Source organism: Microcaecilia unicolor, chromosome 1 (assembly GCF_901765095.1).
Source record: "Microcaecilia unicolor chromosome 1, aMicUni1.1, whole genome shotgun sequence".
Lineage (NCBI taxonomy): Eukaryota > Metazoa > Chordata > Amphibia > Gymnophiona > Siphonopidae > Microcaecilia > Microcaecilia unicolor.
Genome location: NC_044031.1, coordinates 415,854,543 through 415,868,129, shown reverse-complemented (window position 1 = coordinate 415,868,129; position 13,587 = coordinate 415,854,543). Strand labels below are relative to the sequence as shown.

The 13,587-nt window shown below is 46.1% G+C and overlaps 1 protein-coding gene across 2 annotated transcripts in view; it reads right to left on the bottom strand.

The window, feature by feature from the left end:
• Positions 1-13,587, bottom strand: part of DEK (DEK proto-oncogene) — a 166,893-nt gene that overhangs the window by 82,086 nt on the left and 71,220 nt on the right. For both annotated transcript variants that reach the window (XM_030211616.1, XM_030211608.1), the window contains exons 4-6: positions 11,310-11,419; positions 4,676-4,770; positions 2,383-2,503 (exon numbers count right to left, since the gene is read on the bottom strand). In XM_030211616.1, coding sequence (XP_030067476.1) covers positions 2,383-2,503; positions 4,676-4,770; positions 11,310-11,419 — 326 coding nt within the window. The remainder of the gene's footprint in view (positions 1-2,382; positions 2,504-4,675; positions 4,771-11,309; positions 11,420-13,587) is intronic.

The following is a 13,587-nucleotide window of genomic DNA, read 5'->3' as shown; positions in this document are numbered from 1 at the left end:
GGGTCGCTGACGTCGGTGCCGATTTAGTCGACATCGGTACCGGTACCGAAGATCCGGCCGTCGACACCGATGCCGTCGAAGTCGACGTCAAGGGGCCGGCGCAAGTTCCAAAAAGATGGTCCCAAAGAACTTGCCTCGCCACCTGTGTCCGTTTCCGTAAACTGAGACACAAGGTGCACGTCTTGGTATTATGCTCCGGCCCGAGGCACTGGAGGCACCAAGCGTGAGTATCGGTCTGCGAGATCTGCCGGCCGCACCGACCACACTTCTTAAATCCACTCGGGACCTTCGAGGACATCGACGGAAAAACCGCGTCGGCGAAGTCAAAGTCGTCGATGGTGGCGGTAAAAAGCACACCTCGAAAAAGAAAATGACCGCGCGACAAGGCCGCAACGAGGCGCCCTGCGCTAAACGAAGAGGGGAGACAAACCAAGTTTTCTTTCCTTTTTTTTTTTTTGAAAAAAGAAAACGGAACAAAAGAAAACAAACGAAGAAGAAAAAAAACTCGCGTCTAAGACGCGATCCGGTTTCTGGGGCTGACAGAGAGAGAGACGAACGCGGCTCTCTCCAGCGCGGAAAAGAAAAGACTGAGCGGGAGCGGTCGCGCACGGGCGGGAAGACGGCCGCGCATGCGCAGTGGGCGTGCCCTGCGTGCGGGACAGCCCGCGAAGTTTTATTCCGGTTGGTGGGGGCTGCCGTGGACGTCAACCCCAGTCGTGAGAACAAGCAGCCTGCTTGTCCTCGGAGAAAAACAGGTATCATTGAAAATAGAAAATATTATACTAGTATAGGAGAAAAATAATAACTTGTGATTTTTTTTTCATTATAAATAATTTCTGTAAGCTATTACAGCTCCAATATACCCAGTGCAAAATAAAACAGCAGATGTATATTCTCAAATTGGACATACTCCAAACACTAAAATGAAAATAAAATGGTTTTTTTCTCCCTTTGTTGTCTGGTGACTTTGTTTTTCTATCCATGTTGGTCCCAGTCTCTGATTCTGCTGCTCTCCATCAGTTCTCTGTTTCCAGGGCTTCCTTTCCATTTATTTCTTTACTTTCCTCCTTTCTTCTTCATTTCTTGCCCTACATCCATAAGTAAAAGCTGGGTCCTCCTCCGTGGAATTGACTGGAGGTGGTATAACGTGGATCCAGCTTTTGCCTATTTTCTCCTCTCCTCCCTTTCCCTCATCTCCATCTATGTGCATCATCTTCTTTTTTTATTTCCTCTCCTCCCCTCCATCCATGTCCAGCATTTCTCCTCTCTTCCCTCCCCTGTATCCATATAAAGCAATAATTCTTTCTCCCCTCTCCTCCATCCAAGTCCAGCATGTCTCCTCTCTCCCCGCCAACCCTTCCATCCATCCATGTCAAGCAATTCTCCTCTATCTCCTGCTCTCCTCTCCATCCATTTCCAGCATTTCTCCTCTCTCCCCTGCCCTCCCCTCCCCACCCATGTCCAGCAATTCTCTCTTCCCTGACCTTCCCTCCCATCCATGTCTAGCGTGACTCCTCTCTCCCCTGCCCTCCCCTCCCATGTCCTGCGATTCTCCTTTGTCCCGTCCTCCCCTTCCCTCTTATCCATGTCCGATTCTCCTCTCCCCGCCCTCCCCCCATCCATGTTCAGCAATTCTCTCCCCTGCCCTGCCCTCCCCTCCCATCCATGTCCAGCGATTCTCCTCTCTTCATGTCCAGCGATTCTTCTTCCCCCAGCCCATCCTCCATCACAACTGCCTGCCAGCCAGCCAGTGAAGCGATAAACAAAGGCTGCCAGAGTCAGGGCTTCCCTCTGCGAGTCCCGCCTACTTTGTTTCAACTTGCTGTTTCTGTATACCCGCAGACCTGCTGGTAGGTCCTCCAAGGCCAACCGTACCTCTCTGATGGTCTTGTAGTGCATTGGGACAGGAGCGATTCCCCACTCGTTCCTGCACATGCCATCTCCATGGTAAAAACATCTGCTGTGACTTCCAGTGGCAGTCTCGCAAGATTACAACTGGAAGTCACGGCAGCCATTTTTTACCACAGGGACAGGTGGGGGGGGGGGGGGGGGGGGGTCATCCTGGGGGAGGGAGGAACTAAGCATGAGCCGTGCCTGAATTGGGGGAGGGGGGGGGAGGGAGTCAACTGAGAACTCTGCCAGTTCATGGGGGTTTGCGGCAGTCACTGCAGCAGTGGCGGAGGAGGGACACTACCGGCAGGGAATGGTAGGAATGACGGACATCATAGGGGTGGGAAAGTAGGTCTCAAATATAGAGATTACATTTTTGATGCCTTTTTTTGCCCCCCCCCCCCCCCCCAAAAAAAATCTCTGTTGATATTCTGGTATATACGGTATGTGTTTAATTTACTTAAATAAAATGTAATAAACAAAACACCTCACCTTTCCTGAATGCTTTGGTTTCATTAAGAAATTCAAAATCTTGATTGTTATGTCAACATTTGTTCCTTTTTTTTCTAGATTCAGTATTTCACAAATATTCTTCAATGTAATTTTATTCAGCCTTAAAAAAAAAGAAATGTATTTATTTGTTGCATTTGTACCCCACATTTAAATATTTAAGGCCTTAAGACGACAAAGGTATGACACTGTTATACTTTAGTGCTCTCATTTTGCATTTAAAAGGATATTCTAGTGGTATGTAATCTTTAATACTGAAAAGAATAAAATGAATATGCATAGGTTTTCATTTTATGGCACTGTTAACTTGTGACTCAACAGTAAGGAGAACAAAAACCAGCCATTTTATTTTTAGCAAACCACCATGGAAAACAGCTTGAAAAATATCAAAGGCACCTTTCTCCATTAAAAATTAGCTTGTAAACCATTAAGTTGGATTTTCGAAAGACTACCATAATTACAAATACAACTCTCCACATAGAATTTTACTGATCACAGCTGTTTTGTTGAGAGGACAGGTCAGTCAGCCACACAAGTGGATCAGTGCCCATCAAGCTGAATATGAACTGGTTGATATTCAAAATGACTTTACTGTCCAGTGGCACAATCGGTTATCACCACTGAAAATTAGTGATTAGCACCTATGTGAAAGCCAGCTATTTTGGGGGCGCTCCAGGGGCAGTCAGCACTTGACTGGTTAAGTGCTGATATTCAGCACTTAACTGGACAGGATACTACTACTACTACTAATCATTTCTATAGCGCTACTAGACGTACGCAGCGATGTACACTTGAACATGAAGAGACAGTCCTTGCTCGACAGAGCTTACAATCTAATTAGGACAAACAAGAGGTAAGGGAATATTAAGGTGAGGATGATAAAATAAGGGTTCTGAACAAATGAATAAGGGTTAGGAGTTAAAAGCAGCACCAAAAAGGTGGGTTTTTAGCTTAGATTTGAAGACGGCCAGAGATGGAGCTTGACGTACCGGCTCAGGAAGTCTATTCCAGGCATGTGGTGCAGCAAGAGAAGAGGAATGGAGTCTGGAGTTAGCGGTGGAGGAGAAGGGTGCAGATAAGAGAGATTTACCGAGTGAACGGAGTTCCCAGGGAGGAATGTAGGGAGAGATGAGAGTGGAGAGGTACTGAGGAGCTGCAGAGTGAATGCACTTATAGGTCAATAAGAGGAGTTTGAACTGTATGCGGAAACGGATAGGAAGCCAGTGAAGTGACTTGAGGAGAGGGCTAATATGAGCACAACGACATTGGCGGAATATTAGTCGTGCAGCAGAATTTTGAACAGATTGAAGAGGAGAGAGATGGCTAAGTGGGAGACCTGTGAGAAGCAAGTTGCAATAGTCTAAGCGAGTGGTGATAAGATCGTGGATGAGGGTTCTGGTAGTGTGCTCAGAAAGGAAAGGGCGAATTTTACTGATATTATAGAGAAAGAAACCACAGGTTTTAGCAGTCTGTTGAATATGTGCAGAGAAGGAGGGGGAGGAGTCGAAGATGACCCCAAGGTTACGAGCTGATGAGACAGGAAGGATGAGAGTGTTATCCACAGAAATAGAGAATGGGGGAGGAGGAGAGGTTGGTTTAGGGGGAAAGATAAGAAGCTCAGTCTTGGTCATGTTTAATTTCAGATGGCGCTGAGACATCCAGGCAGCAATGTCAGACAGGCAGGTACAAAAAGAACTGAGGAGACCGGCAGAAAAGCACTTGCGCATGAGCAGTAGAGTGCATCTTGCACTCCACAAAGCTACGTTTATACTTTTATAAATCTCGGACCAGGCGACACGGGTCGGCATCATCCACTTGAGAGAATTAATAAGCCTGCTTGTCTTTGGAGGTCAGGTAGAGGGATTAAAATTATAGCAGCAGCAGCTATCTCTGCCTGAACAAGAACTGGGAATTTCCCGGTCCCCTTTGCCGGTTTTTCCTTTTTGCTAAAACAGCAGCTATTTTTGGAGACAATTTTTTTCTATGACTGATTTTTGCATATGCTGGTGGGCAGACGCTGCAGGGCTTGACTTTTACTGTTCTGCATGGGATAGAGAAATTTGAGGAAATCTTTTGGAGTCACCATCTAGAGTGACAGTATTCAGGTGACGCCTCCGTTCTCATTATGGTTTCTAAGTTTTTGATGGGAATGGTGGATATTTTATGAACAGACTGATTCTAATTTTAAAAACTTCATATGCATTCAGTTTAAGTATCAGCAACTAAAATGATGGTTTAAGCAAATTTTAACAAATGATATTTAAGAAATGATTACTTCTTTAACATGTCTTCTTTTCTTTTGTATTGCTCACTGCCAGCTTCAAATGGAAAACCACTAAACTGACCGATATTCTTCCTTAGTGCGTTAACCTAAAATAAATAAATAAAATTGGTCATACAAAACAAGTTAGTTATATATCAAAATTTAAAAATGCTTAATCCATCCTTGAAGCAATATTTAACATGTTACAATGACTTCAAAAACTAGATGCCACTAAATAGAAAACTGGATCCCCTCCTGTTTTCAGGGTTTGACTAAATGGAACGTGACATTTCTGCACAAGCAAGCTTTCAAGATTATGTTGACATTTTTATCATCCTAAATTAAAGCTGCTACATTTTAAACTATAGCATATAACATTCCAATCAGATTCCAGGATATAGTAACTCCTTAACTAAGCCAGAAGCACTGTTAAGGGTGTATAGAAGTAGAAAGTTCAGGCATTATCTTCACTATCTACAGTATTAAGTATCTTAATACTTAATAGCAGTTCCTATGTAACTTATGTCATGTTAACTGAGTTCTGTTTCAAAGCTATATATATATATATATATATATATATATATATATATACATATATATATATACACACACACACACACACAGAGGGGGGAATTTTTATAATTTTATACACGGAAAAAGAATGTTTTACACATGGAAACTGGTTCTTACAAAATTATGGATAGGTATTTGAATACAGAAATTAAGTGCACTACAAGATAGAATAGGCATTCCCAGATGTGTGGTCTATTTATTTTATTTTTGTTACATTTGTACCCCGCGTTTTCCCACTCATTGCAGGCTCAATGCGGCTTACATATTGTAGACAGGTACTTATTTGTACCTGGGGCAATGGAGGGTTAAGTGACTTGCCCAGAGTCACAAGGAGCATGCAGTGCAACCACATTTTACAGATAGCGAAGATACTTAACTGTAGCAGGTATTCTCCGAGGACAGCAGGCTGATTGTTCTCACATGTGGGTCGGTGTCCACGGCGGCCCAGGAACAGAGGATATTTCCAGTAAAAACCAGCAAAGCTTTAAGACAGCTTACGGGACTCGCACCGCGCATGCACGGCCATCTTCCCGCCTGCGTGCGTCTGTTCCCGCCTCAGCTAAGTCAAAAACCAAATAAAGAACAACTCCAAAAGTCCAAAAGGGGAGGTGGGGGGGGGGGGGGGGGGGGGGTTGGTGAGAACAATTAGCCTGCTGTCCTCGGAGAATACCTGCTACAGGTAAGTATCTTTGCTTTCTCCAAGGACAAGCAGGCTGCTTGTTCTCACGTGTGGGGTATCCCTAGCCCGCAGGCTCACTCAAAACAACAAAAGAAGGTCAATTGGGCCTCACAACGGCGAGGACATAACAAAGATTGACCTACGAAGAAACATCTAATTATGAGTGCAGCTGGAAGAGAACAAAAAGTGGGTCTAGGGGGTGGAGTTGGATTCTAAACCCCGAACAGATTCTGCAGCACTGACTGCCCAAACCGACTGTCGCGTCAGGAATCCTGCTGGAGGCAGTAGTGAGATGTGAATGTGTGGACTGATGACCACGTCGCAGCCTTTCAAATCTCTTCAATAGCAGCTGACTTCAAGTGAGCCACCGACGCTGCCATGGCTCTAACACTATGAGCCGTGACATGACCCTCAAGAGTCAGCCCAGCTTGGGCATAAGTGAAGGAAATGCAATCTGCTAGCCAATTGGAAATGGTGCATTTCCCAACAGCGACTCCCCTTTTGTTGGGATCGAAAGAAACAAACATTTGGGCGGACTGTCTGAAGGGGCTTGTCTGCTCCACATAGAAGGCCAATGCTCTCTTGCAGTCCAATGTATGCAACTGACGTTCAGCAGGGTGGATATGAGGACGGGGAAAAAATGTTGGCAAGACAACTGACTGGTTCAGATGGAACTCTGACACCACCTTCGGCAAGAACTTGGGGTGAGTGCGGAGGACTAATCTGTTGTGATGAAACTTGAGGTAAGGAGCATGCACTACTAAGGCTTGAAGCTCACTGACTCTACGAGCTGAAGTAACAGCCACCAAGAAAATGACCTTCCAGGTCAAATACTTTAGATGGCAGGAATTCAGTGGCTCAAAAGGAGGCTTCATTAGCTGGGGGAGAACGACGTTGAGATCCCATGACACTGGTGGAGGTTTGACAGGGGCATTGACCAAAGCAAACCTCTCATGAAGCGAACAACTAAAGGCTGTCCAGAGATAGGCATACCTTCTACACGATAATGAAAAGCACTAATTGCACTAAGATGAACTCTTATGGAGTTGGTCTTGAGACCAGACGCTAAGTGCAGAAGGTATTCAAGCAGGGTCTGTGTAGGACAAGAGCGAGGATCTAGGGCCTTGCTGTCACACCAGATGGCAAACCTCCTCCATTTGAAAGAGTAACACCTCTTCGTGGAATCTTTTCTGGAAGCAAGACTCGGGAGACACCCTCAGAAAGTCCCAAGGAGGCGAAGTCTACGCCCTTAACATCCAGGCCGTGAGAGCCAGAGACTGGAGGTTGGGATGCACAAGCGCCCGCTCGTTCTGAGTGATGAGGGTTGGAAAACACTCCAATCTCCATGGTTCTTCGGAGGACAACTCCAGAAGACGAGGGAACCAAATCTGACGCGGCCAAAAGGGAGCAATCAGAATCATGGTTCCGCAATCTTGCTTGAGTTTCAGTAAAGTCTTCCCCACCAGAGATATGGGAGGATACGCATACAGAAGGCCCTTCCCCCAATGCAGGAGAAAGGCATCCGACGCTAGCCTGTCGTGGGCCTGAAGCCTGGAACAGAACTGAGGGACTTTGTGATTGATCTGAGTGGCAAAAAGATCCACCAAGGGGGTGCCCCACGCTCGGAAGATCTTGCGCACTATGCGTGATTTGAGCGACCACTCGTGAGGTTGCATGATCCTGCTCAACCTGTCGGCCAGACTGTTGTTTACACCTGCCAGATACGTGGCTTGGAGATACATCCCGAAACGGCAAGCCCAAAGCCACATCTGGACGGCTTCCTGACACAGGGGGCGAGAACCGGTGCCCCCCTGCTTGTTGATGTAGTACATGGCAACCTGATTGTCTGTCTGAATTTGGATAATTTGATTGGACAGCCGATCTTTGAAAGCCTTTAGAGCGTTACAGACCGCTCAAACTCCAGTAGATTGATCTGAAGACTTGTTTCCTGGAGGGACCAAACTCCTTGAGTGTGGAGCCCATCGACATGAGCTCCCCACCCCAGGAGGGATGCATCCGTTGTAAGCACCTTTTGTGGCTGAGGGATTTGAAAGGGACGTCCCAAGGTCAAATTGGATCGAACTGTCCACCACTGAAGGGATTTGTGAAAATTGGTAGACAGTTGGATTACATCTTCTAGATTCCCTGCAGCTTGATACCACTGGGAAGCTAGGGTCCATTGAGCAAATCTCATGTGAAGACGGGCCATGGGCGTCACATGAACTGTGGAAGCCTTATGGCCTAAAAGTCTCAACATCTGCCGAGCCGTGATCTGCTGAGACGCCCGGGCCAAGGAAACGAGGGACAGAATATTGTCTGCCCTCACCACGGGAAGATAGGCACGAGCCGTCTGCGAGTCCAGCAGAGCTCCTATAAATTCCAATTTCTGAGCAGGAAGAAGATGGGACTTGGGGTAATTGATAACAAACCCGAGCAGCTCCAGCAGTTGAATAGTCATCTGCATGGACTGTAGAGCTCCTGTCTCTGAGGTGTTCTTCACCAGCCAATCGTCGAGATAAGGGAACACATGCACTCCCAGTCTGCGTAGCGACGCTTCAACTACCGCCAGACATTTTGCAAAGTCCCTGGGCGCAGACGCGAGCCCAAAGGGCAGCACACAATACTGGAACTGTTGTGTTTCCAGACGGAATCGAAGATACTTCCTGTGAGCAGGAAGTATCGGGATGTGTGTATATGCATCCTTTAAGTCCAGAGAGCATAGCACATCGTTTTGCTGAATCATGGGGAGAAGGGTGCCCAGGGAAACCATCCTGAACTTTTCTTGGACCAGGTATTTGTTCAGGGCCCTTAGGTCTAGGATGGGATGCATCCCCCATTTTCTTTTGCACAAGAAATTACCTGGGATAGAATCCCAGCCTTTCTTGCCCTGGTGGAACGGGCTCGACCGCATTGGCGCTGAGAAGGGCGGAGAGTTCCTCTGCAAGTGTGCTGGAAGCTGAAGGACTGAGCTCCCAGTAGGCAATTTGGAGGTTTGGAGATCAAATTGAGGGAGTATCCTAGCCAGACTATTTGAAGAACCCACCGATCGGAGAGTATGAGAGGCCACCTTTGGTGAAAAAATTTTAGCCTCCCTCCGACCACTAGATCGTCCGGCACAGACACTTTTATAGCGGCTATGCTCAACTGGAGCCAGTCAAATGTCCGTCCCTTGCTTTTGGCTGGGAAGCTGCAGGGGCCTGCCTAGGCGCACGCTGTTGACGAGAACGAGCGTGCTGGGGCTGAGCCTGAGAAGGCTGTCGAGGTGGATTGTACCTACGCTTATTGTAAGCATAGGGTACATTCCTCCTTCCCCTGAAAAAACGCCTACCTGATGAGGTAGATGCTGAAGGCGCCTGGGGGGAGAGGTTGTCGAGGGCGGTTTCCCGCTGGTGGAGCTGCTCTACCACCTGCTCAACTTTCTTGCCAAAAATATTATCCCCCCGGCAAGGAACATCCGCAAGCCGATGCTGGGTTCGATAGTCCAGGTCAGAGGCACGCAGCCATGAGAGTCTGTGCATCACTATACCTTGAGCAGCGGATCTGGACGCAAAATCAAAAGAGTCGTAAGCACCCCAGGACAGGAATTTGCGACACGCCTTCATTTGCCTGACCACCTCCTGAAAAGGCCTGGTGTTCTCCACAGTGAATTTGTCCACCAAGTCCGCCAGTTGCTTCACATTGTTCCGCATGTGGATGCTCGTGTAGAGCTGGTACGACTGAATCTTGAACACGAGCATGGAGGACTGATAGGCCTTCCTCCCAAAAGAGTCCAGGGTTCTAGATTCTCGTCCTGGGGGCGCCGAGGGAAAATCTCTAGAACTCTTGGCTCTCTTGAGAGCAGAATCCACAACCATAGAGTCGTGAGGTAACTGAGACTTTATCAACTCAGGTTCTCCGTGAATCCGATATTGGGATCAGCTTTTTGGGGGATGGTGAGATTACTTAGTGGTTTCATCCAGTTCCTAAGCAATGTCTCCTTAAGGACATTATGCAAAGGAACAGTGGATGACTCCTTAGGTGGCGAAGGTTAGTCAAGGACCTCGAGCATCTCAGTCCTGGGCTCATCCTCAGATAACACAGGGAAGGGAACAGCCGCAGACATTTCCCGGACAAATGAAGCGAAAGAAAGACTCTCCGGGGGAGAAAGCTTTCTTTCTGGTGAAGGAGTAGGATCAGAAGGAAGACCACAAGACTCCTCGGAAGAGAAATACCTGGGATCTTCTTCTTCATCCCACGAGGCATCCTCCTTGGTATCAGACAAGAGTTTTCGAACTGCAATCTGAAACCGGGCCCGTCTCGATACCGAGGAACCCCGTCCTCGATGGTGATGCCGAGAAGCAGACTCCCGTGCCGGCAGCAATGAAGCTCCCTCCAGCGATGTCGACCTGGGTGGCAGCCGAGGCCAATGCCACAAGCGGTACCGGCGTCGGGGACCACACCACAGGCACAGAGCCAGCTGCTGCTTCCATCGATGGTACCGGGGGTGCTTGCGCAGTAGCCCCTCCAGAAGACCTGGAAGAATGGCTCGGATGCGCTCGTCTAGAGTCGCTGTCGAGGAAGGCTGTGGGGTCAGTGCAGAAGTCGGTATCAGAATCTGTGGAGGCCTGGGAGGCAGTACTGGGCTGTCCAAAGATCGACGCACCAACAACTCTTGTATGGAGGGGGAGCGCTCCTCCCGGCGTTGACACTTCTCAGGTGCCGAATCCCTCGACGCCCCGGAGCTCCCGGTACCGTGCCTCGAAGGAGACCGATGATGCTTCTTCGTCTTCGCTTGTAACACGTCACCCGCACTCTTCGGTACCGAGGAGGACGTGGAATCCACACGCCTCCTCGGGGTCGGGTCCGACAGCGGTCGGTCCCGGTGGACCTGCATAGTAGGAGCCTTCAAGACAGGTGGAGACCCACTCAACGGCGCGCTACTCCCAGCTAGTGGTGATGTCCCATTTACTAAACTGTGGTAGGGCTAGTGCGCGGGTAGCACGCAGCACAACAGCACTATCGTGGGGCACGCCCAGATGCCCTACAGTAGTTTTATGTTTGCTGTACATCATTTCCCATGCCAGAAAATATTTTGTGGCGGTGTACTGTAGCTGTGCCGAGAAGTAGTCAGCTGGGTTAGATCACGAACCTTACTGCCTACTAAATAGAAGGTGGTAAAAGGCTCAGGTAGTAAATTGCTTGTGCCAATATTTCTATAAGCACATGGCAATTTACAACTTCCATTTAAAAGAATGGAAGATCTGGTTATGGTAAAATATGGCCTTGGCGTGTGGCAATTTCATGCGCCCACACTACCGCAGGCCACTTTTTACCGCAATTTAGTAAAAGGCCCTCTTAATGATCTAGGTAACATGCAAAAAAAAATTGCTATAAGCTCTTTTTTTTTTTTTTTACCGTGCCAGGCCTGTTGTAGAGAAGTTTGTGTAGAACCCTCAAGTCTTCCAACTTCTTCTTCTTTAAATAATATTGTATAGATTCAATTTCGCTAAGTTTTTCTCCTTTCCCTAGACAGAAAAACAGTAGAGACTTATAACATGGAACACTTTGGTATCCTAAGCATTTAGCCAACTATATACGAAATCAATTTTGCATTGGTTTCAGCAGGAAAAGGGATGTCCAGGTCCGGTTATTCAGTCGCGTATTTGCAAAACTTTTTTTTTAAAACGCAGAGGCTTTACTTAATAACTAAGAATAACATGGCACAAAATGGGGCACATCAATTTTAGAAAATCAGGTTTCCCAAATGCAGAAATAGTAAAAAGTCTTTGAACATGTACATGCCGGAACATACAAGTGTCAAATTTTGCAACTTACACATGTCAGATTTCATAAAACTAGGTATACATGGTGAAATGAAAAAGAATTAAGGTACAAAACATTCTTGGCTCTTTGAGCCAGTTTTAAATACCAGAAAGATAATCCCGATTATCCTCTCAATCACTGCTTCAAAACTTAAGTCCAAACAAGCAGTTAGCCAACAAACATGCATCAGAGCAAGTGTAAATGCAGGTATCTAGAATTTTTAAAGCATACATGTATTGCTTTTGCAAAAAAAATGGAAACACACATATACTTTAGGTTTGCCCAAACCATGCTTTGAAAATTCCACAAATTTAGATCCAGGTGTACCCTCAAATCAAATTTGATGCCTGGTGACCACATGGTGAGGGACCCCCCCCCCCCCCTTTTTTTGTGGTTGCATGCTACAAATATCTGCATGTAAACGGCTTTTCTAAAACCGAGTATTTACACATGTAAACATTATTTCCATATGCAAATGCCACATAAACCAAAATGACCTCCATATTATCACATCTTAGAACTATGCCACTATATATACTTTTAATTGTTTGATTTTTGTTACAAAAAAAAAAAAAAAAAGCAAAAAAAAAAGCATTGTACACAAATGTTAAGAGAATATATAAGTTGTTAAAGAAAATATACTAACAACAAAAGAGTAACAAGATAATATAACAGAACTAACGTATATCGCTGTTAGAAGTCAAATGAATCAAGTAGCAATATTATTATTTTTGTTGCAAAAGCTGTCCAGGGGGGACCATATCTTCGGAGAGTGAAAAGTGTTCCGGATGTACATGGCATTAGCAGCAACAGAACTAACACATATCTAACTAGAGAAGTGTGAGTTTTTTCATTGTAGGTAGGAGATGTAATTGGAAAGGGTAGATTAACTCAGTTTCAAAAATAAGCCATACAGGTTGATCTTGATGGTTTGAGGAGTAGTACCATCTGATCACGCTTGGAAAGCTAAATGATATGATTTAAAATCCAGAAAGTTTATACCATTACGTTTTAGGAGTTTCAACTTAGCTAATGCTATATGAGGGACCTTAAATTTCCAGATGAATTTGCATAAATGACTAATTTTTTTTTTTAATAAAAGTTTGTTGGAAAAAAGGGAGGGGCCATACCGAGGATATAGTTAATCTTGGGGGCTAGTACCATTTATATCTTCAGTTCTTCCCCACCAGTTAAGGAATAATGGTGACCAATTTTCAATTTTATCATTAACCATTTGAACACTATAACACATATTTAACTTGGTGGTTTGATCAGGGTTTTTACCATACCATATGCCTAGGTACAGCGAAAACACTTAACAGTAGAAGGAGTTCTCAGAGGCTAGCAGGCCAGCTATTCTCACAGATGGGTGATATCACCCCAAAGGATCCCAATGCGGACGATGACTAGCTTAAAATGTAGAACTTTCTAGCAGTGTCCCACCACATATGCACTGGTGCCTTCCCGCTGACGTATGAGCATGGGTCCTTCAGTCAGGAGTAAAACGAAGATAATTACCTGTAGCAGGTATTCCCCAAAGACAGCAGGCTGATTATTCTCACAACTGGGTCGACGTCCGTGTCGGCCCGGGAACCGGCATTTGCCATAGCAAAAAGAAAAACTTTGCTAGAGCCTTCTGTCATGCGTGCAGTACAAACCGCAGATGCGCAGACTGACTCCCCGCCCACCGCGCGAGCACGTACCTCAGTTAAGTGTAAAGCATAAACAAATAAACAACTAACTCCAAAGGGAGGTGGGTTTGTTGGTGAGAATAATCAGCCTGCTGTCCTCAGAGAATACCTGCTACAAGTAAGTATCTTTGCATTCTCCAAGGACAAGCAGGCTGGATTATACTCACAACTGGGGTATC